The sequence below is a fragment of the Eptatretus burgeri genome, chromosome 14 (assembly GCF_056783735.1).
Source record: "Eptatretus burgeri isolate ZD-2024b chromosome 14, Ebu_testis_v1, whole genome shotgun sequence".
In the NCBI taxonomy this organism is placed as follows: domain Eukaryota; kingdom Metazoa; phylum Chordata; class Myxini; order Myxiniformes; family Myxinidae; genus Eptatretus; species Eptatretus burgeri.
The window spans coordinates 23,411,840-23,436,077 of record NC_140974.1 but is presented as its reverse complement, the minus strand read 5'-3'; the positions used below and the strand labels follow the sequence as shown (position 1 = coordinate 23,436,077).

The window sequence follows — 24,238 nt, the reverse complement described above, 5'->3', positions numbered from 1 at the left end:
GCAGGATGTTGTTTTACAGCTGCCATCATTACCACAGAGTGACCTATACACAGTTTATCTGGTAGACACAATGGCATTTGTAAATAAATACCAAAAAATGGGTGTGAAAACATTTGGTGAACTTCCCCAGCTGTATCTTCACAAGCTCCTGCAGTTGAAACCTGAAATGTGCAACTGTGTCAACATCATTGGTGATCAGTATGATTTTGATGATAGCCATACTTTGAAGGGTGATGAGCAGCAGAGGAGAAACCAGACAGACCAGGCAAGACAATTCTCACCATCCAAGAGTCTAGAAATTCCGGACTGGAATTTACTCATGAAGAATCCAAGAAATAAAGGAAATCTTCAGAACTTCATTGGCACTTCCCTTTGTGAGAGTCCTGAAGCTATTCCGGATGGAGTGACCATCATTCTTGGTGGTATGATGGAAAACAAAGGTCACACTCTTTCCATCACATCAGCATCAAGTTCAGTTCTGGACTTACCTTGTGAAGAACATGAAGAGGCAGACACAAGGATTATTGCTCATCTTGCATATTGTGTGGAATATCTTGATCACCATCGAGCTGTTGTGCATGCAACAGATACAGATATAATTATGCTGTGTATATATCACTTCTGCTGCTTGAACACATTGCAAGAACTCTGGATACAACGGCAGAATCAATACCTACCTATTCATGAGCTGGTAGAAGTGTTGAGCAAGAAGTACCAGAAAATCCTCTTGATGTCGCAGCTACACTTCTGTGCACATATGTGTTGTGTGGATGTGACACAGTGAGCTACCCATTCAGAAGGGGAAAAGAAGAGGTCAGGTCAGGTATGGGAGCATGTGCCAGAACAGTGCGTCGCTGAGTCCACTTTCCGCCGGTACTCCAGGGGCCTCCATCTGGCCATCCCCCAGGCAGATGCCAGGCCCATCCCCATCTCCTTGAGATGATGGTCAACCTGCTGCAACCATGAGGCACGTGGTCGGCCCACTGGCCTCCTCCACTCATGAGACTCCCTCGCTGAGAGCATCTGGTGAGCAGGATCAGCATCAGGAAAACGAGCCACATGTACACTCAGCCGCAGCTGACGCTCACGGACTATGCAGGTAACAAATCTCATCCGAGTCTCTCTCAGCAACCGCTCGTTGGACACAAAATCCGACCAGCGATAGCCAAGGATTCTTCAAGAGACCTGGTACCAAAGGAATTAAGTCTCTGTCTCAGATCCTTGGTCAAAGTCCAAGTCTCGCACCCATAGAGCAAGACTGGAAGTACCAAGGACCTGAAGACTCGGACTTTCGTCCTCCCGCACAGGTACCGGCAGCGCCACACCCCATGATCCAGTGAATCCATGACTCCCCAGGCCCGACCCAGACGTCTATTGACCTCCGGCTCACAACCTGCGGAGACATGAATATCACTGCCAAGGTAAGTGAATCTATCCACGACCTCAACATCCTCACCACAAACAGACACAGACAGGACAGCAGCATCCAAGATGTCACCGAAAGCCTGGATCTTAGTTTTGACCCAAGAAATCCGTAATCCCAACGGCTCCGACCTCATTCAGCACCTCGAGGGCCCCCAAGAGGATGTCTAAAGTCTCCGCAAAGATGACTGCATCATCTGCAAAATCAAGGTCCGAGATCTTGACATTGCCAAACGATGCACCGCAACTTGATCTCTCCGACATCCTCCCTAAAATCCAGTCCATGCAAGTGCTGAAAAGTGTGAGGGGCAAGTACACATCCCTGACGAACTCCAGTAATAACTGGAAATAAGTCAGAGATGGTACCACCACACTTCACAGCACTCTCAGTACCAGAGTAGAGTTCAGACATCAGATCGATCAGTTTCGGTGGCACCCACGAAGACCAAGAATCCTCCAGAGGACATCCCGATTCACTGAATCGAACGCTTTACAGAGATCAACATAGGCTGCAAGCAGCCCCTGCCGAAACTCTCGTCTGCGTTCGGTGAGGACACGAAGGGCAAGGATACGGTCAATCGTTGACCTCTTTGGTGTAAAGCCTGAGTGCTCTGGACGCTGGTGCTCAAGCAGATGGTGGCGAACCCTATCAAGAATTATCCGAGCAAAGACCTTGCCCGGCACTGAGAGCAGCGTCACCCCTCGGTAGTTGTTGCAGTCTTGGCGATCACCCTTCCCTTTCCAGAGAGGGACAACAAGGCCCCTCTTCCAGTCAGTTGGGATGATGCCTGTGTTCCTGTGAAAAGAAGAGCGGCACAGGTTTCTCTGGGACTGATAGGAAACCTTCCCCACCTTGTTGATTTTGGAAGAGATAGTGAAATGGCAGCAACAGAATGTGTCATTGATGAGGCCAGAGTATACTGGACTGCTCTGCATGGCCAAAAAGGGTTCAGCTGTTTGGATACCCTCAGGCAGCATATGTTTGTCTCTTCAAAATTAGACCTTAGGTCACTGCCAGCAACAGAAGATGCGTTTTACTTCCTTGTTTTAAGAGCATTATATCAATTGCTTCTGTATAGACGTGCACATCTCAGTGACCGAGCACTTCCCCCAGCCACAACATTTGGCAGAACCCTTATCAATGGAAAACTGGTCCCAATTCTCATGTCTAAGCCAGCCAAGCCAAACATAGACAAAACGGTGTCTTGCATGTGCAAATTATCCAAATGTCTGAAACGATGTTCATGCAAAAAGGCTGCTGTGCCTTGCTGAGTGACATGCATATGCCTTCGTCAGAGAGGTGGAGTTGTTTCAGAGAGTGACTCTTCCTCTGAAGAGGATGTTTCATGTCACAATATTGTGTTAATCCATTTCTAATTTTATCTTCCTTAAAACCATGGCATGTAAAAGTATGTTCTTGTTCCTGACCCCATTGATAGTCAAGCATTTCTGAGTTGCATAAATCTTTTGTTGTTTGACATATAACCTTGTCAATTGTAGGTAGGTTAAATCTACACCAATTGTGATATAGGAAATGAACTCCTCTTTAATAAGAGGGGTCATTTGTGTATATAGGTTTAGTGGTTATGATTTTAGGACAATATGAATTACCCCTACCCCCATCCTACATCTTCGCTTTTGCCAACATTGTGTTATCAGAGGGGGCTCGCAAAAGTGTTGACTGTGTTGTTGCGCAAGAGTTTCACCATTGCCAACATTGGTTTTCATATACTCAAAGGGTGTCTCTTTATGAAAATCAACACAAAAATTTTATAGCAGACCGGGCAATTTTTTTTTAATTTTGATCGGTTGGCTCCCGGACTAAATTGTTGAAGACTTTGCAGTTGGAGTATAAATGTGCTTTTAGACGTTGTAAAATAACTGTGACTGGTGAAAACACAAGCAAACAAATGGCTGCACGATCAGGTGATGGAAGCATTTGGTAGAAGCTCATTTGACCATGCATGATGAGGGCATTATGACGTTGAACGGCTTGAGACTCTAACCTCATGGTGAGCAAGGACCAACCAGGTCAGATAATCAAAAGATCTGATCTAAAGGTCGTGGTGCCAAAACTCCTGCTGGCATGAAAATGTCAACCCCCAGAGGACAAAACGTGTGACAGGTGCACCACAGGGTAATTGCCACCTCCCAAGGTTTCTGCATGCAATATAGTCCTTCACAGGTGTGATGGAAATGCCATCACTGCATGAGTAAGCAACGTGTGCTTTAATTATTAATTTTTGCACACATCTTACTCATTTGAATCATCAACCGCACCTTACTTACTCATGCAATGATGGCATTTCCATCACACCTGTGAAGGATCAAGGGTTTTGCTCCCAAGACGGTAAACATACTCTGATCAACAATCAAATGATAAACATCCATCATTGATCTTGTCTTCTGACACAGGCCGGCACTTACCTTCACCGAGACGAACATTCCCTTGCAAATACATTGGATGCTCTGCACTGCTTGGCAAAAGGATTATTGTTTTATTTTACTACAGAGGGAATTTTTCCACACCCCACATATTCCCTACTACATATTCACCCTCTTCCATTTCCTCTTCATACTCCTATCTCCTCCAAAACCTGCTTTTCCTTCTCACCTTCCTCCTCCAACATTCTGTTCCACTCCTTTTTCTCTCCAATCACCCTTCCCTTAAATATATACACATATATATATATATATATATATATATATATATATATATATATATATATATATATATATATATATATATAAATATATTAATCATTTTCTTAATCGATCCCCCCTCCCCCTCCCAATCATGCATAAATAATAAATAAATAAATAAATAAATAAATACCCACTAAGTGTAAACATAGGACTAGCCCTGAGCTCTGTCATACTCTCAGCATAGTTTGCACATTTAGGCATCCGAACATTACACACAGTCACGATCACCACAAAAGGCCATTCACCTTTGCAAGTGCCAAGGACAAAACGCACACAAATCTTGTGGAGGACAATCAGTTTCGTCCAGTAATGCAATGTATGTTTCCATGGACATTATGTATCGCCAACCCACCTTCTCCCAGAGCAAACGCAGCTGCCGCCCATTTGCATCACGCGAGCACAGTCGCTGCTGCGGTGCCACCACGGTGCACACACAGCGGCCCTTGGGGTCCTGTGCCGAGCTAAACACCTGCCAGCTGCCTTCGGGTACCGGACGTCGTGGCTGCAAAACATGACACATTGCCAAATCTCACAAACAGCAACCACCTGAAAGAATGTCTCAAGACTCTCGCAGCGAAAAACAAGTTATCCGGCTTATAATTATTCCACGTTAAACGCTGGGTGTTCAGTTGGGAAGACCGAAGGCACCACCGACTCGTATGGCTTGCCAGGAGCCAAAGCTGGACAGGATGCTGGCTGGTTAGTCGTGGTGAAGGTCCATGTTCTTAAAATAATGCCGGGATGCTTATGGTAAGTTGTCAAGATTTTAAATTTTCTTTCACAGTACATGATACTCATGGAAGAACGGTCACTCGGTCACGCATGTAAAGTGGAAAAATTACATAACACTGAACTTGACTTTTAGAAGCATCACACAAACCCAGCGGTGACCTTGGGGAAAGTAACATCATTTCCCAGAGTACTCTCAGTGCTGGCTATGCCATCTCGCGATGTCGTTCTTCTCTCCGCAGTCAGTGGGGGTACTACGAATCTCATTCCACTCCGATCACCATGCGATGCCTTGTTTGTCTGTACTCCATCCTCCAAATGCTGAGCAACAAGTGAGGAAGCACCAGGTACCATTTTGAAACTGTTACAAAGACCCAATCGAACTGTTCACCTCCCTGACTTAGTTCAGACGGAATGTCAATGGTCTGGTATAGTGCATGTCGTGAATGCTTTAAGACTAGAATTTAACCTGGACAGGTTCCCACTTTCCACGGAGTAGCCATGGAAAATGAGCCAACACCAGTGAGGGCAATACCACGAGTCTGCATCCACTAAATCACGAAGCTGCTCATACTACTTGGTGGTGCTCACATTTTTGATCATCATAATTTCATCCCAGTGAGGGGGGAATGTCGCAACTTAACGTAATAACCTGACTTCAAGTTTAGCCACAAAAAAGCAAAGATGTATATTTACTTGGATATTAGACATATTATTTTGACTGAAAGTCAAAATAGGAAATAATCCCCATGTGAGTATGCTATAATGAGAAGGGAGGGGGAGAAGAGAGGGTTGGAGGTGGAATATAATGTGGTACAGACGAAGTTTTTTTTCAACTTTGTATTTAGGAATATTATTTTATTAATATGGACAGTAGTTTTTACTATGCTGCTCAGTGTTGAAGTCTTGTGTATCTACTTTATTCTCCATGACAAATTTAATCCATTGAGAATGGAAATTTGCCTTTCTTTTCCCTATGAATGTAATATGTCCGTGAGGACTTTCATGTCCTTTGTTTTAATTCAAACTCAGTGGTGCCTCAGCATGGTTACTCAATCACACATCAGTGGAGAGCATTACCTTCAAAGTATCTGTTCCTCCATGGAGGCACTGGGTATGTGCATGCTGGGACAAAGGGGGTGATTAAGGAGGAGCTGTCTCTCGGAGATGGAAACAAGTTCCATCACTGGATGAAGCAATTGGCCAGGTCAATGCTGGTCAAGAGGACAATGCCTCTGATTGTCCTAAACATGGATGAGTGAGCAATCAGTCTCACTCATTAGCTCAGAGCAGAGTATGAAGAGCATTGCACCATATAAGACATGGGAAGGCCAAGGACGAGATTGAGCTCGGTCAAAATTGAAGGCCAAGCTGTCATTGTACGGGCTGTACAGGTGTGAGTGTGGGTAATTGTGGAATTCTTAATGAGGGGGTAACTACTGAAGACAGATATTACTGTGCCAGGGGTTTTAATGGACTGTTTTGTGCTGAATGTGCTCCTCTTGGTTCACAAGAACTCCAGTCTACAAGGTGCGGTACATGAGTTGATTTGTGTCTGGCTACCCAAAGGTGGTCTTTCCAACACCTTTGTGCCTTGGAGCACACTGCACGCTGCCAGATACACAGAAATTTGGATCCCTTTCTGCTTTTTAAGAGGACAATGGATGAGTGTATGTAATCCAGATGAGTGTCTTGGGTACCCAGGAATGCCAGCCACCCAGGACACTCATCTGGATCGTGTACACTAATCTGTATCACATACAAAATGTGAGATCAGTAATAAAACTAGAACATTTCTCTTCGATGTTCTGACTGGCAGATATGCCTCCACCCACACTATTCCATCACGATACAAACTTGTACCAACTTTGATTTAAATCCCTTCAGCTGTTCTCAAATGCATCCAATCAGGTTGAAATTTAAAACATATATTCCACATGACTCCTAGGTAATAACTATGAAGTTTCACGTCCATTGATGAAGCGGTTCAAAAGAAATAATTTTTTAAAGATTTTTGTCCAATCGAACATGGCTGACAGACCATGTGACATTAATTATTCGTGAACATCTTGGTATCCCCAAGGCTTGGGGAACATAAGTGTGAAGTTTCTCCTCGATCTGTCCATCAGTTCTGGACAAGGGGATTTTAAAAAGGTTTTTGGGTAAATCCAATATGGCTTTCAAACCATGTGACCTCCATCGTCAAAGGGAGGGAACTTATTGTTCCTCATGTATAGGCGGTCATACCTGCAAAGTTTCACCTGACCTATTCAGCCGTTTTGGAGAAGATTTTTTAAAACGTTTTTCCCCCCAAAAAGGGCTGAAAAACCATGTGACTGATGACGTCATCAATTTTTTTTCTGGCAACCAATTTATCCCTAGATGACCCTCAAAAATTTTCATACTGATCGGATAAAGCATTCTCCACGTCAAATTTTGGCTGGCATACCGCTTCACTGATGATATCATGCTGAACAAGACTTATTCCCCAAAGGGAGTACTTGACGTGCTAAGTTTCAATTTTTTCCATGGAGCAGTTTTGGAGATACAGAGGTCCAACATTTCTACCTTTTTCCAACATGGCTGCCAGATCACATCACTGATGATGTCATAATTATCATTAAAACATTATGCATAAGTAGTCGCTCCTATGGTGAAAATTTCATGTCAATTGGAAAAGTGGTTGTGGATAAAGTGAATTTAAAAGGAAATCACGGACGGACGGATGAACAACCTGAAAACAATGTCTCCGGCGACTGTCGGCGGTGGTACAAAAATTCCAAATGATCTACACTTACAAATTAAAAGGAAATAACGTTAGCCTGTCTGACTATTGTGGCAATTTCAGTACAACAACACAACAATCCTTTTGAGTGAGCTTCTTATCTATTTCCTTCAGCTATTTCTTAACTTTGAAATGACATAATTCCTTCCACCCTTTCATCCTGACATTATTTTAACCTCATGAACAGGTCGGTATTTCAGTTGAATCACCAAATTTAAACCCCCAATTTACACCTGAGTTCGCAATGAAACGAGCCCAGAAATACAGATGCATCTATTACCAGGGGCATTCAAGATGTTCTGTGAATGAGAGAAAAGTACAATAAATGCCAACATTTTATATTTTTTAATGTGCAAGTATATAAATATATTTAATCAGTAATGCACTTGTATTTTGAAAGATAAAAAGTTGGCATTTCTTGGTCATCTATTCTGAAGCTGGAGAAATAAGTGAGGCCATGGTAGATTAATGTGCTGCGAGCCATTTTGGCAAAGATAAATAAATCAGTGCTGTTCTACTGTGTTGTTGCTTGGTCACACAACTCAACAGCCTATTATCACGTGTAAGAATAGGCCTTGGCACTTTGAAATAGCTTTTGTGGTGAAACGCAGGGATCCAGCGGTTAAAGCAACCATTGTACAAACAGTCTGAATTGGTATTTTTCCATCTTTCATGTGATGAAAATTACCTACCGTTGTTAATTAAAATGGGCAGGACTGGCAGGATAGCTTCGAGGTATGTGCACTCGTCTCGGCTTGTAGCCTGTTTGAATCTTGACTTAGCTGTAATCTGTCATCCTTATGGTTTGCATGCAGGCCGAGACATTAGCGTATGACCTGTCCATCATTGGAAGAGCGTGAAGGACCTGTCTACCAGCGCCAGTCATTGGTGGAAGTTAAGAGATCCAATGGCATCTTTCATGAAGAGGAGGCGAGTTACTGCCGGCAACCTGAACAAATTTCTTCCACCTTCAGCCGAACATCAGGCCTGGTCTCGATAGGTAGTTTGTAAAAGAAAAGGGTCAAGCACATTCCCTGGCTGACCCCACAAGAAGGTGGGAATAATTATAACCATTAAAGATGGCATTAATAAAAACGTGCAGTTTTATTAAATATATATATTTTTTTTTCCTGCATTTTTTAACTGAGCTTTTATTTAAAAAAAAAAAAAACATCATGGTGCAATTAAATTTAAAATTGCTTAACATCCACAAAAATCAATCCTCAGAATCCAGATATCTATGGTACTTTGTCAGAAGGAAATGTAGAATCATTCCAAAATAAATCAGTGATTTCACCTCATGTCATGGCAATTTGTCTTTCCACAAGAATCGATGACCTACCTGTACCTTGGTTCTCAAGTGTCTGCAGAACCAGGAAGAAGCAAGATACCTTGCTGTACTCCTGCATCATGATATCAGAAACCAATTTAAATGTTGCAAAACACTTGTATATTTTTCTTTTTATCCCTGTTGTTTCTTTTGACCTCTTTAATTTTTGAAATATTACCACAACTCCTTTTCCCCATGATTGCTGTCTCGTTCCTCAAGCAAATGCGTTTCGTTCCGGTGTGATCACAAGCCATCAACATATTTCTGCAAGAGGATTTGTATCTGAGCCATTTTCCCATGTCGACGAGGCAATTAAGATATAGCAGCTGTTTTTAAAGGATGTGTTGTAGCTTCAGGTTTGGATCTATTGAAATTGTAACTTACTTTTGAGCAGCAGTTAGGAATTGCATCTTGAAAATGCAAAATGACTCAAAAAAACTTAACTGCATCTTGTGCAACTTCTTTCTCGTTTCTTCTCAAATCTACTGAATGTATGTTCTTTTACTCGAGAGGATCAAATATGGATATGAATAATTTTGCGGTGATAAATCCAAGAGTTTTGTTCTTCTTCTACAACACACTCCATACTTAAGCATGGGATGTGTCATGGAACAAAATGCTCTCTCACCTCCTCTCTGCACTTCCTTTCTTGTGTGCAGGGTACATTCCTCCTCCTTCCCTTATGCTCTCTCTCCCAGCCTCCCTTTTCTTTTTTTTCTTTGCAAGGTCGAAGCTAATGGCAGATCAAGGTGATGGAGTGTACGACCTGACAGCGGAGCAGCGGTGGGACACAATAAGCAATGCAATGAATGAAATAGAAAAGAGATATAGAGAAGAGGGGATGAAACACAATAATCTGCAAGTAAGAGGATGGGATTAATTGAGATCGAAAATATCCTGGGTAGGGACAGGGGATGAAATGGCAGTGCACCACTTGCTTAAAGTCCTGGAAGGAGTGGGATAGCATAACCTCAGGAAAGCTGTTGTACAGAACAAAAGATCGGAGGTGGATGGAAAGATTGGATTTTGTGAGTTTAACCAGGAGGGGGTTCCTGGAAGAATACGTACATCCAAGAGTTGCTGTGGAAGCTCAGAGGAATGGTATCGTAGAGAGGGTATGGATTCTTTTTAAATTTCCAATCCTCTTGTCTCTTTTTCCTGAATTTATCCTACATCCACCCACACACTGCTCCCCACCCCTCCACCTGCAAAAAGCTTGAGGAAATGGTTGAATGCTGACAATGGAATGATGGAGGACAAACAAAGTAATATGAGACAGAGTTCCAGAAGAATAGTGCTCATAGTTGAAAGTATAAATTATAAACAGACAAATTAAAAAATACAACAAGAAAAAGAGCAATCACAGAATACAGACCCTTGTCAGGCCTTATTTTCTGTGATGTTTGTGTATTGGTGTGTTACATAATTAATAAGAGACATAATGAGAACTGCCACTTTATAACTGCTGGCAGTGATGACCGGGTACCAAGATGTCGCGCTTTGATGCAACCCCGCTTTGACACCTGACCCTGACACATGACTTTTTTATTATTCATTATTCAATTGAATTTAGAATGGGATTAAAATATGTTAAATTCAAATCAAATGGAAGACCAAATCGGTACAGTCCTGATTGGGTTATTTCTGATTGGAGTCATCAGAAGAAACCCAATCAAGCAAAAAGCAAAGATAGAGTCATCAGGAGGAACCTGGATAGGATTCGGGTTTCAGCTGCTACTACTCCACCCTCAGACCCCCAAGGCGTAGCCACGTGAGCCTTTTTTTAAAAAATTTAAACCAAACAAATAAAACTCAGATCAAAAAAAAAATTTCTGGCTGCCAGACCACGTGTCCAATCAGGTTGAAATTTAAAACTTATATTCCCCATCACTACGAGATCATAATTGTGAAGTTTCACGTCATTTGATTAAAAGGTTCAAGAGAAAGAATTTCTAAAAAAAATTTGCTCAATCCAATATGGCTTCCAGACCATGTGACATCAATTATTCGTGAATAACCTGGTATCCCCAAGGCTTGGGGAACATTTATGTGGTTTCCCCTCGATATGTCCAGCCGTTCAGGAGAAGATTTTGTGCTTGACAATACCTTCCTCAAGCTGCGATGCTCCATCTTCACAAGGCCACAATGCGACCTGCCATGGAGTATCATTGCCATATTTGGGCTGGTGCTCCGGCCTGTCACCTAACTGTCCTTGACAGAATCCAGTGATGAGCTGCCATTCTGGTGGGACAGGAGTTGGCATCATCCCTGGAATCTCTCTCAATCCACCGCTCTGTTGCTTATTTGAGCCTTTTCTATAGATATTACCATGGAATGTGCTCTGAGGATCTCCTACAGGTTGTTCCACCTGAACATACTTACAATCGCTCTCCACGTTTGACAGTTTCTTCCTATCCATATTGTCCCAAGGAATAAGACGATGAGGTATTCTTCTACTTTTTTTCTCCAGCACTGCATTGCTTTATGCCTGGTGTTGGCTTAATGGTTAGGGTGGTGGGCGTGGGATCCGAGGATCCTGAGTTCGAATCCCACTCGGCTATTGCATTAATACCAGGTGGGGTTGACTTTGCCTGTCATCCTTCTGAGGTTGGCAAAATGAGTGCCAGCATGCTGGTATACTGTGTTGGAGTGGCGACCCATACAGGATTGTGCCCAATAGCCAAGGAGACTGCATAGGCAGCACCAACGCTCTGCACAGAGTATGGACCCAACGGATGGATGGACTGCATCACTTTGGAATCGTTTACCTGCATCCTCCTTCCCACTCAATCCCAAGCGACCGTAATTCAAGAGGAATGTCAATACATTCCTTTATATTTAATATCTATACTTTCATTTATGCAGCCCCCACCTTGAGTGGCCTTTGGTTTTGTGGTGAGTGAAATCACAAAAAGGATGGTTTTTAAATGTTTTAGGGTAAATCCAATATGGCTGCCAAACCATGTTACCGATGATATCATAGGTGGGAATGTGTCGTTCTTCATGGATAGGCAGTCATAGCTGTAGTTTTGTGTCGATCTGTTCATGTTTCAGAGAAGATTTTTGGAGGTGGTTTTTTCACTTTTTTAATGGGTGCCAAACTGCATGACCAATGACATCCAAACCACATGACAACCAATTTATCCCAAGATGACCCTCAAAAATGTTGATACTGATCAGATGTAGCATTCTCTGTATGCAATTATGATGTCCCAACGAAGGCACCTATGACACCATTAAAAAAAATCATTCTTATTCCCCTTGAGGAGTACTATCCTTGTCCCAAGTTTCAATTTTTTCCATGGTGTGGTTTCAGAGATACCTAGAGGTCCAAAGTTTTTTTCCTTTTTTCCAACATGGCTGCCACACTACATAACCTATGATGTCGTAATTATCATTACAACTTTCTACATGACGAGTTGCTCCTATGGTCAAAATTTCAGATCAATCCGACAAGTGGTTGCAGAGAAAAGCCGTACTCACGTTCTGTGCGGAACAACAAACAAACAGACAACTGGACAAAAATGCAATACCCTCTCCTCTGGTGAGGGCAACTGGTCTCGGGCATTTGCAAGTGAATGCATTGTCTTCCTCTGCCCCCTTCCCTCCACTTTGACCTCTGTCAAAGAAAATAAAAACATGTCGGACGAATGTTTACCTGCCTGTGTCAGAATGGTCTTTGGTAAGATATGTTTATATGGATCAAGTTATTTCTGGATTGATTGAAATGTAAATGCTTGTTAGGCTACAAACCTTAATTTCATGTCTGATTTTGACCTTTGACTCCATAGAATCGAAAGAAAAGACCAAGACTCTTGTCCATCTACTTCATTGTGCAGGGACTGCAAGGAATCATTGTCTGGATTGGTCAAACTAAATTGGCCTGGCAAGCCAAAAACCATAATTTTGCAAATGAGATTTTGACCATAGATCCCTGTATAATCCAGACAAAGATTAGTCAGACTTTTTAATGCATCTTGTATGGAGCTGTTTGAAAGCATCTTTGTGCCAACGTTCATCGTTATTGACTGCTAACACAATAATGGACCGAGGTACCTCTGGGCGTATTCACTCCTTGCTAAATTTGGAGAAGATTGGCTCAGAAATGAAGGGAATGGTGTGAAATTGCAATTTGGTGGAAAGAAAGAAAGAAAAGAACGAAAGAAACAGGAAAAACAATATGGCTTCCCTGCCTGTCACCAAATCATGACGTGAGCATGTTAACTGGTATAATGGCACATGGACCTTAAATATCTAAATGTTAGATTGGAAGGGAAGAGTGAAGACCTGTAGAAGGGAAGACATAAAAATGAAGAGCTTCTTGGAAATAGATAAATGGGAATAAAAGTTTGGGAGAGCAAACATCTTGGATTTACTGAGATATAATTATGAGTCAGTCGGTCAGAAACATATTCTATCGATAAAGAAGCTCATGAGGCTGTTTGGGTTAGATGTTGTTTGTGAACAAAAAGAGTAAGGTTTGAAAAGCAGCCTTTCTGAAGTGGCGGGGATACACGACCAATACAGATGAAGGCCGTGTTCCAGGTGAATGACCGAGTTTGAGAGTTTTTAGAGTGGCCAGTTGGAACACAGCTACAAAATGCTTGTTGCGATGCGAGGAACAATTATGGTGCAAATAAGATTCCTTTTGGAGGATTCTCCATGTCAGTTGTGATGCTTTGTAAGTAGAGATGGGTACCAATCTTTCAAACTCGAGAATAAGACATGTCCAAAGTGATGTTCACAGTAACTTCTGCCAATAGTTGTTGAAAATCGTGAGGCTTTCTTGTGACAGTAAAAGCAGCAGAACTACTGTGAAGTGACCATGACAAGTCCATATTTACCAGAGAGTGAAATTAGCTACTTTTGTTTCGTCACAATTATAAATGGATCGAGGGTTGTTGGAGGGCTCCTCTATATCAATGCTTCACCTGATTCGGGATATTATGCTTTGGCAGGAAACTTGTCTGCTCATTGGTGCCGTAAAGACAATTGTTTCAAGTCTTTCACTAAAAGTGGATTTCCTGAATACAAGACAGAATTAAAAATCATCCCTCCCCCCTCCACAACCGTTAAGAAATTGCCCTGTGCAAGTCCACAGATGTTAATCTCTATGCATTTTTCAGGTTGTGTTACACATTCTTTCTAAAGTTTGGTAAGTTTCCTCATGCCATACTTTTGGCTCCGAAGCCTTTTGAAAAACTTGTTTTTTTCACACCCCTCCACTCCCCAAGCTCCCTATATGTAAGCCTATTCATATATGAAAGTCTACAAATATCTTTCACTCTGCCTGCTTGGTTTTCTCAATAATACAATGTAAAAAAAAATTAAAAAAAAATTATTCATTTCGTACTGAAAGATCATACCAACAATATCATAATGAAAGTTTTGAGGCACACCACGGCCAAACTGCATTCAAAAAGGCCCTTTCAGGCCTAGTCAAAATCAACAATCCGAACACCTCTCAAACTGAAACCAGATTTCCATAAGTATAAACTTACTGAAAGTGCTGAGATCAGGCTTTAGATATGCAAAACAAGAACCTTGGCGTTTCCAATGCAACATTTGGGCATTGAGGCTTCACGCACCATTATCCCAGTTAACATGCGCACATCATGATTAAGCGAACAGATGCTTGTTTTCCGGCTGTGAAGTTTCCTTGTTGTATGTGATTAGTTTCTCTTGTCAAAATACAACTGACTGTCGACCTGCAAGGTTTATCAAAATGCCGCTGGTTGCATCAATTCTCGGGAACATGTCCTCAGAAGCTTACGGCTGGGATTTTGAATTTGGCCGGGGTGTTGGCGATGTAAACAAAAGGCCGGGTTTGCTCACCTAGTCTTTTAAAGAGACCATGCATATGATCTACAACACAAACTAGAAAGAGCAATCAGATTGCAGACCCTCAATAGGACTTGCTTGTGTGGTGCATTTTGTGTGGCAAATAAATGCAAGGATTTACGAAATGAAAGGTCATCAATTTTAGCTGTCATATAAGCCTCGACAAGGTATACAAATTTTTTTTTTTGCAAATATAAGGTCTAAATGGTCTAAAAAGCTGCAGAGGTTAAAAGGTGTAAAGGTCGAAAAATCTGAAAAGGTCGAAAGTGTGTAAAGGGGTTTAAATCGTCTTACAACTTCTAAAAGAAGTCTGAAGATCAAAGGGGTATAATAGTGGGATACCATGGTGAAAATATTGTTACACGGTGGACAAAAGCACAATTTTTTCACCAAAGCATCTCCATGGTATACCTTCTAGAAAAAAGTAAGCTCCAAAAAAAATGATGATGGGAAGTGCAATATCTGACGTCATTATGATGTCAGCTAATTATTATGCAATATATATATATATATATATATATATATATATATATATATATATATATATATATATATATATATATATATATATAAAATCAGACTTAGAACTAAGATTTTGATATCAAAATGCATTTTGCATTTTGACATCAAAATATATGTTTCTGGGGTCAAGGAATTCAAGGCAATTGTCATTTTTCATCTTAGACAATGTTTAAAATATTTATGATGTCATTATGACATATATTCCAGGGAGTATATTGTTACCTTCGCATTCTGCGAAAGGTTATGTTTAGGTCGGTGTGTATTTATTTATTTATTTATTTATTTATTTATTTGTAATCTTGTGATTCGTATAACTCAAAAAGTATTAAACCGAATTGCATGAAATTTGGTGGGATGATTGGTTATTAGCCAGGAAGCATTCGATTAGATTTTGGGATCGTTCGGGTCAAAGGTCAACGTCACGAAAAGGTCAAAATCGTTTTTTTACGATAACACGGTCAATTTTTATTCAATTTGCATGCAACCAACGCCAAAATGTTCAGAATTCAACGCCTCATCTTGTGATATGCAATATGACACAATGACGCCCATACTCTTGTTACCGGTTAGGGGTCAAAGGTCAGGGGGGTCACGACCTTGAAAAATATGCGGTTTTTGTCATAACGCGGTCAATTCTTGTCCGCTTTACATGAACCCAGCACCAGAATGTTCAGAATTTAATGCCCAATCTTGTGACACAATGATGTCATAACACATGTCACCGGTTGGGGCAAAATGTCGGGGGGGGGGGTCACGCCCTTGAAAAATATGCGGTTTTCGGCATAACTCAGTCAATTCTTATTCGATTTGCATGAAACCAGCATCAAACGAGATTACCTTCTCTTGTTGAAACGTTGTATTCACCGAGCTTGCGAGTGAAGACTCGCCAAAATGACGTGAGTTGATTGTTGTTTAGTCCGTAGCCCCCGAAAGTTGGGGGGGGGGTCATGACATTATAGATATGTGGTTTGTGTCATAAGACCATTCATATGAAACCAGTTCCCCACACTCATACCAAGAACAAAAAAAGTAGTGGCGGCGAAGGTATGCGCTCTATGAGTGCCCATTCTAGTTTGAACATGGTCTTAAATGACATTTGAGACCAGGCACCCTTGCATTTATCCTCTTAATGTTATGTTTTGTTTTCATTTGTTTTGTTATATTTATATTTTATTTTATTTTTTACACATTTGAGTAATGACATCACTGCAACATAGTTAGTCAGCTTAAAAATGCTTATATAGCAATTACCTGTTTCTTGAAATATTAAATTCATGACTCAAAATCTCAGCACAGTACTTCACAACCTTATTTTATACATTAATTTGCTCTAATATCTTGTGAGTCTATTGTGATGTCATTATGACGTCATTAAATACACTTCCTGTCAGATTTTTTGGAGCTTACCCTCTTTTTGATCCTTTTACATGGGCAAAGTTTTGATAAAAAAAATTGTGCTTTTGTTCACCGTGTTAACGGTCCTTGGCATTTTTGTTAATGAAGTACCTCACTATAAAGTGTCTCAAAGGGTATGAAAAGTTCTGAAGGGTGTGAAGGTCCTAAAATGGTCTAAAGGGGAGAAAGGGGTCTAAAAGGGTTTGAAATGGATTAGTGTCTCAAGAGTCTTTAAAAGTCAAAGGGTTTTGTGGGTTCTGAAGGAAATAAATGGCTCGAAAGGGTCTAACGGTCTAAAGTGCACATCCCAATAATACGTAATTAATAGATGTTGTAATGTCAGTCATGAGCTTGACGGTGGTTTCGTGGATATGGTGGTGGCTTAGGATCAGAGGGTCCTGAGTTCGAGCCCTCTTAACCGTTTAATTAACACCAGGGGGATGACTCAGCCTGTCATCCTTCTGAGGTCTGCAAAATGAGCACCAGTGTACTGGTAACTGCATCAGCGGCACAGCCGTGCCCCTAATCGATGATGCAACCAGCAGCCAAAAAGGCTGCACACGAAGGGAATGTCAGTCATGACATCTGTCGGTTTGTAAAAATTTACAATGCCATTAATGTTCTGAGCGGATGGTGTGGGTGGATCTTGGAGCGAAGGTTCTGGATGCAGAGGCATTCTGGGAATCCAAAAGCTTTGTCTCTCTGTGAAGCTTACAGATGCTGCAAGCTGACATCACTCTGTGAAGCTTACATTGTGTTGTAAAGCTTACACTGCATTGCGAGGTTCATATAAAGCCACAAGGCCATCGATGTGACCAGGCCCATTCTACGTTTTATCTACAAACAAGTGCTACTCGTTAAGGAGGATTAAAGTGGTTAGTCTATGTCTCTACGTAGCTAATTGTTCGACTTCACGTGGTAAAAAAGATTGTAATGTATTTTGTTTGAGTTTTCATGTAAACACATTGCACGTCACGTACATTCGTGCCGTTTGCATAACGTATTTCGACGCCATTTGAGGTCTGTTTCCTGTTCGTTTGATTTATAGTGGAGCTGAAATACATTTCTGAAGTGTTGTTGTCACAAAACAAGATTTCCAGTTTCACGGAGCTTTTCGGGGCTTTCTCGAAGCTTATTTGGGAATGAATAAACGGCCTAAAGCCTTCTGTATGAACACTCCTCCTTGTGTCTATATCTGCGTACGACATCCAACGAAACCTGCGATACAATGATTACGAAACCCCCAAAACGGCAGATAAGTACTTGCTGCCGTTAAACACAGACTCACGGTCCAACTCTGTTGAAACAGTACATTATTAATAGTACTCAATTCAATATTCCATAATTGAAAGACATACTCATGTTCCGATGAAACGTGATTAATAGACGCAGTAGTCATAATTCATCAGTGGGTAATTAACAGACATACTCACGTTCTGTGCGGACAGTCAGACAAATGTACCTGAATGTGATATCTTGTCCTCTGGCGAGGGAAACAGGTGACCAGTGCTGCTTGATAATGGGAGCACCCAGATTAACATCCCATCCGATGGACGATGACAGACTCATCGATGGATGCAACACCCTGACCACAAAGCACCACAATGACTGTACATAGTTGGAAGAGGAGTTGAACCCACATTACACAGTTCAAAGGGAAGTGTGCCACAATGACCAAATTATTTCGGCAAGCTTTAGTCTCCTGCTAATTTGAATAATCTGAACGTTTTTTGTTTGTTTGTTTGTTTTTTTACAAGTCAGCCAAAGTACTACACGATTTATAAAAATTTGCAGCAGAAACATCATCAATCGCAACCTGAAGAAGGCGCGGCAGTTCATCAATTCATCTTCGTCAGTGCCACCCTCATTAAGGACTCCATCAATCTCACCTGCTGCTGATTTTACATTTCCAACAAGAAAGCAAAGCTTTTGTTTTTAATTTAATCAACGAACAAAAGCTATGTTGGTCATGATGTAAAGATGAATGGTGAGTGCAGATTATACACAGTTTGTATGTGTCTATCATAACTTATTTCTGTCTCGTCATTGTTGTGGTGGTGGTGGTGGTAATTAAAAACAGCTTTTTTTTTAACAGCATGTAAGGCTTGCAGTGGAGCTGCCGCATGCATCTCACACACATGGACATACAGACAAATACGCAAGACAACACAAGACTATCAGATGAGACAAGCACAGCCACTGAGCTTTTGGGAAGCGCCGTCACTTTCTGAGGAACTCTGGGTACCAGCGACATCACAACAATGCACCACCTTTCTCACCACAATCAGGATCGCATTTCCTATGGAAAAAAATTCCTCTTCCCCACAGATGCCAGCCTTTTGGGATTGTCTGTGTTCTTCACCTTTAAAATGATGACCATCAAGCAAGGAAGAAGTACATACCGCAACCTTTTAAAGTCTTTGATGTGACTCAGCCAGGGTTTAGAACCACCGACAGCCCACACTCATATCAGACACTCTACCCATTACACCACCAAGTCTGGTTAGTGCTACAGACTGGTTAGTGCTTGCTTGTGTTACAGACACCAACTGTTGGTCCAAATCAAAGTGGACATTTGGTTTGAATGGCCATAGCAGTGAGGGAGTATCAATGAAACACAAGGAAATTAGACACAGGTGGAGGCCATTCAGCCCATCATGCCTGCACCACATCCATCAACACCGCACCAATTTATCAACACGAGATCAAAATAACAAGACATTCACAAATAGTACATACATAATCCCAATGCTACACTCCCCTTCAGCTGCCAGACCGGTTTCATCACTTGTTGGTGAATCATCAGTGACAGCACAAACAGACAAGCACATCAACGAGGCTCCTGAGCATGCACCACGTGTAAACGTCAAAAGTCAACATATGTATGAAAAAAACCGAGACCCACCAATATCTCTCACCTGTGAATGGAAGGAACAACCAGTTAGCTCTCACCCAATCAATTTATGGGATTCTCATCTGTGTACTATATGTGAACGTCTGAGCTGTGGAGGAACTCTGAGAAGGGTTTGAAACAGAAAAGGGCTCATCTTGGGTAGGTAGCCTTTCATGGTTGCTTTATGTAGCTTCTTCAGTTGTGGGAGCATGGGAGGAGTCAATTTATTTATATAATCCTAGCCACCTGGGTTTAATTGGTTATTCCCTCCATTAACAGGTGAGAGATGTGGGTTGGTCTCCATTTTTTATACATATACATATATATATATATATATATATATATATATATATATATATATATATATATATATATATATATATGTATATATATATATATATATATATGTATATATATATATATATATATATATATATATATATATATATATATATATATATATATATATATATATATATATATATATATATTGTTACGGTTGTGGAAATTCACACAACACCATTCAGGTATCCCAGATATCAGTTATGTCAATAAGTCTGTGTTCAGATAGATTTCCCCACCGAGGTCTAGAGGGAAATTATTCGTGTAACCGGGCTGTGATCTTTGAGGTAGGATTATTCTTTGGCTATCTTTATTTTGCAACAACCTCCATAACCGCATCTCAACAACCACGCCATCCACACCACAGCGCCAGCCACAACAACCACAAACCAACTTCTCCACAACCGCCGACATCTCCACGAACACCAAAGGGCAACAACAACAACTCCATCACTCCGTCGGAAAGCGACGGTTAAAAGTATTCACTTTACAAATTCCCTCTGAACTGGTAAACAAGATTGACGGTTGGAACTCAACTTCCACCCCAGTTTCCCTCAGATCGGGTAAACAAGATTGACGGTTGGGAAACAACAACTAATCCAGCCGATCTCTGTTGGAATGGTCCCACCCCCACCACCACCTCCCCGCGCGCCGCGAAGGGAGAGGCGAGGCGCCAGGGGGATAAAAGGGCGCGCTGAATGCAAGGGAAGTGGTTGTGGTTGTTGTGTGGAGGAGAGGGAAGAGAGTGGAGGAGAGGGAAGAGAGTGGAGGAGAGGGAAGAGAGTGGAGGAGAGGGAAGAGAGTGGAGGAGAGGGAAGAGAGTGGAGGAGAGGGTCAAGTGGAGTCTGTCTGGGTGCAGTCAGTAGTTGAGCTGAGTTGTGGAAGTCGAGAGTCGGTGGGCAGTCGCGTTGGAGTCTGGAGTCTGTCGGGGAGCTGCGGAGGGTCATGGAAGTTGTGGAGCCGGAGAGGAGTCGCCAGCCGGATCACCGTTGAAGGCACGGGTGGAGTCCAGCGGAGTGCGGGCAGGGCCACCGAGGGTCGCCGAACGTATGTATGAAATATGGAGTGCGGGCAGGGCCACCGAGGGTCGCCGAACCCGAACCCATCGAGTCGTCTCCAGGGCAAGGTAGCCAGCACGGCCTCTCGGAGCTTTTGCAGTCTCCACGGCTCCATGATTATAAAGGCCTACGGGTTCAGTCTTCCCCTTGCCTTTCCTGGGGTTTCTTTGTATGAACGTTGTGGCGCCATGTCCTTAAGTAATTGTACATAATAAATAGACGGTTGTAGTTCTTCTTGCTCGTGTTTTGTCCCATACATGCATTGGTTGCAGACAAGACTGCATGATGCATATGTGTCATTATATAAATAAATGTCCTTGTGTGAATGTTCACCCGTTCGTTGCGTCCTTTTACTTCAAATTGAACTGCCGTATTGCATTCAAAATAATAGCTGGCTTTTTAATAGCCGATAATAGAATTGGATTCAACGGAGCTTTCGCGATAATACCCCGCTCGGTTATCGCAAAACGGAACGAGCTGCTTAAGCAGCTCGTTTCCAAGCAGGCCCCATTGAGGTACAGTTTCTCGGTAGTCTGCCCACGCGATTAATTAGGTAAATCGACCATTCGGCGATCGAACCCTGTAGCGTGCGGGCAGAGTGTTGACTAGGCTGTGGTGTGCATTAAAAACACACCCGTAGTGGGATTTCGGCATTGTTCCGAAAGCTGCGACTAGATTGCTACGTTGGTGGGCTATTAGCTAAACGCGGCCGCCCGTACGCCGGCGGGCGGAAATCTGTAACAATATATATATATATATATTATAACAATATATATATATTATAACTCATAGTTATATTTAATTATTAAATCGACCTTCAATAACTTTCCTTTTATGCAAATGAAGTTTCAGTTTGAGAGATATTCAGATTGTTGAAGAAAGACCCAAGAGTGAGAAATAGATGGAGAGAGAGAGATAGATGGAGAGAGAGAGATAGATGGAGAGAGAGAGAGATAGATGGAGAGAGAGAGAGAGAGAGAGATAGATGGAGAGAGAGATAGATGGAGAGAGAGAGAGATAGATGGAGAGAGAGAGAGAGAGAGAGATAGATGGAGAGAGAGAGAGAGAGAGAGAGAGAGAGAGAGAGAGAGAGAGAGAGAGAGAGAGAGAGAGAGAGAGAGAGAGAGAGAGAGAGAGAGAGAGAGAGAGAGAGAGAGAGAGATAGAGATAGAGATAGAGATAGAGATAGAGATAGAGATAGAGATAGAGATAGAGATAGAGATAGAGATAGAGATAGAGATAGAGATAGAGATAGAGATAGAGATAGAGATAGAGATAGAGATAGAGATAGAGATAGAGATAGAGATAGAGATAGAGATAGAGATAGAGATAGAGATAGAGATAGAGATAGAGATAGAGATAGAGATAGAGATAGAGATAGAGATAGAGATAGAGATAGAGATAGAGATAGAGATAGAGATAGAGATAGAGATAGAGATAGAGATAGAGATAGAGATAGAGATAGAGATAGAGAGATAGAGAGAGAGAGAGATAGAGATAGAGAGAGAGAGATAGAGAGAGAGAGAGAGAGAGAGAGAGAGAGAGAGAGAGAGAGAGAGAGAGAGAGAGAGAGAGATAGAGATAGAGATAGAGATAGAGATAGAGATAGAGATAGAGATAGAGAGAGAGAGAGAGAGAGAGAGAGAGAGAGAGAGAGAGAGAGAGTGAGACGCAGAGAGAGATAGAGATAGAGATAGAGATAGAGATAGAGATAGAGATAGAGAGAGAGAGAGAGAGAGAGAGAGAGAGAGAGAGAGAGAGAGATAGAGTGAGAGATAGAGAGAGAGAGAGAGAGAGAGAGAGAGAGAGAGAGAGAGAGAGAGATTTGGAAGAAAACAATGTCTAAAGTATTAATAAAAAAATTAAATATCAAAAAAGTTGAATACATTTTTCAAGAAACCTAAAATACACTTTTTCAGCTGAAATATGAATTCACAAGGGAGGAATGCTCACTGCAGATATACCAACTTAATGCAGGAAGAGAGGAGTCATGATCTGGCTGTTGGCCCACCTTTAGCATGGATCAGGGAAGGATCCTTATGCAAAGCTAAAATCATCCATACCTCAACCTCAACCACCATCCCCTCCCCCAGCCATTTACTGTCGGGTTGAGCCAAACCTGCCACCTACTTTGAGATGAATGCTTCATCACTGATATGGTCAGAAAATAAATAAATCACTGGAATCCAGAAACTAAAGCACTTTTGTCAGAGAATGAGGAAACTGGCAATCCTGATATAGACACTCAACTTCTCTTATCTCTTGATGAGATTTAGCATGTCGTGAAAAGTGGATATAACCTTGATACAACATATATTTTACTAATACAAGCAGAGAAGCTTGGAATCTTTGTTGCCACCAGGGTATTAGAAGTCCACTCCAACATTGACTTCCCAAAATGACTGCGAACGCTGTGACATCGAAGTTCGTTCAGAATTCCAAATGTGTCATATCCAAGCACAGGATGACTCGGGTGCAGAAACAACTTTATGTACCATTTCTACGCCTTCCAAATGGTTCTGTGTGTGTGTTTTCTAATACAGAATCGAGGCTCATGAAAGAGCGGGAACACAGAAGGGATCAGGAAGCAACAAAACAAAAGGAATAACAGAAAGAGAAGGGAAAATGGCAACAGCAGGGCCGAAAGACAAAATCGACAGAGGACATAAGCAAATGTGGGTAATAATGAGGAGTAGGGAAGAATGCAGGGGTGGATAACATGGATACAGACACCAAATCTCAGGAAGGAAAAACTGGAAATTTAGTGGTGTGGGGGTTTAACGGCGGCAGAAAACATGATGGTTTTGTTTGGGCGATTATCTGAGATGGTGGTGAACAGCTGTCTTAAAGACGTGGAGGAAAGAATGAGATTTAAGGTGCGAGGTGAAAGGATTCAGTTGAGAGCCACATGGTGTTCTCCAAGAGTGGAGGAAGGCAGTAACATGAGAGTGGAGTTCACCTTGGACACCAGAGCCCATATGCAGAGAGTTTAGAGAGTAAGTTAGGTTGCCAGACTGTATTAAATGATCAAGATATGGCTATAGAGACGGTTATTAACTCATCTGTGACATTGAGCACATCCATCCATTGTTGGGAGGGCAGAAGCTGAATGTCCACAGTTGAGTGATGGGACCTGAATCCAAAATGTTGGTCTAAGATCAGGCCATTGGAGAAAAGGAAGGATTTGATATCAAACGTGATGATGGATTCCATGA

General features: G+C 41.8%; 1 protein-coding gene across 4 annotated transcripts in view; it reads right to left on the bottom strand.

Moving 5' to 3' along the window:
* The window catches only part of LOC147012787 (noelin-3-like), a 51,184-nt gene that overhangs the window by 14,125 nt on the left and 12,821 nt on the right, over positions 1 to 24,238 (bottom strand). Inside the window, exons 1-2 of one of the 4 annotated variants that reach the window (XM_085853973.1) lie at positions 9,601 to 10,130; positions 4,481 to 4,630 (exon numbers count right to left, since the gene is read on the bottom strand). In XM_085853973.1, the coding sequence (XP_085710099.1) occupies positions 4,481 to 4,630; positions 9,601 to 9,638 (188 nt within the window). In that variant the 5' untranslated portion in view covers positions 9,639 to 10,130. Of the gene's footprint in view, positions 1 to 4,480; positions 4,631 to 5,019; positions 7,091 to 9,600; positions 10,131 to 24,238 lie in introns of those variants that run through there. The other 3 variants (XM_085853971.1, XM_085853970.1, XM_085853972.1) reach the window with 3 other exon arrangements.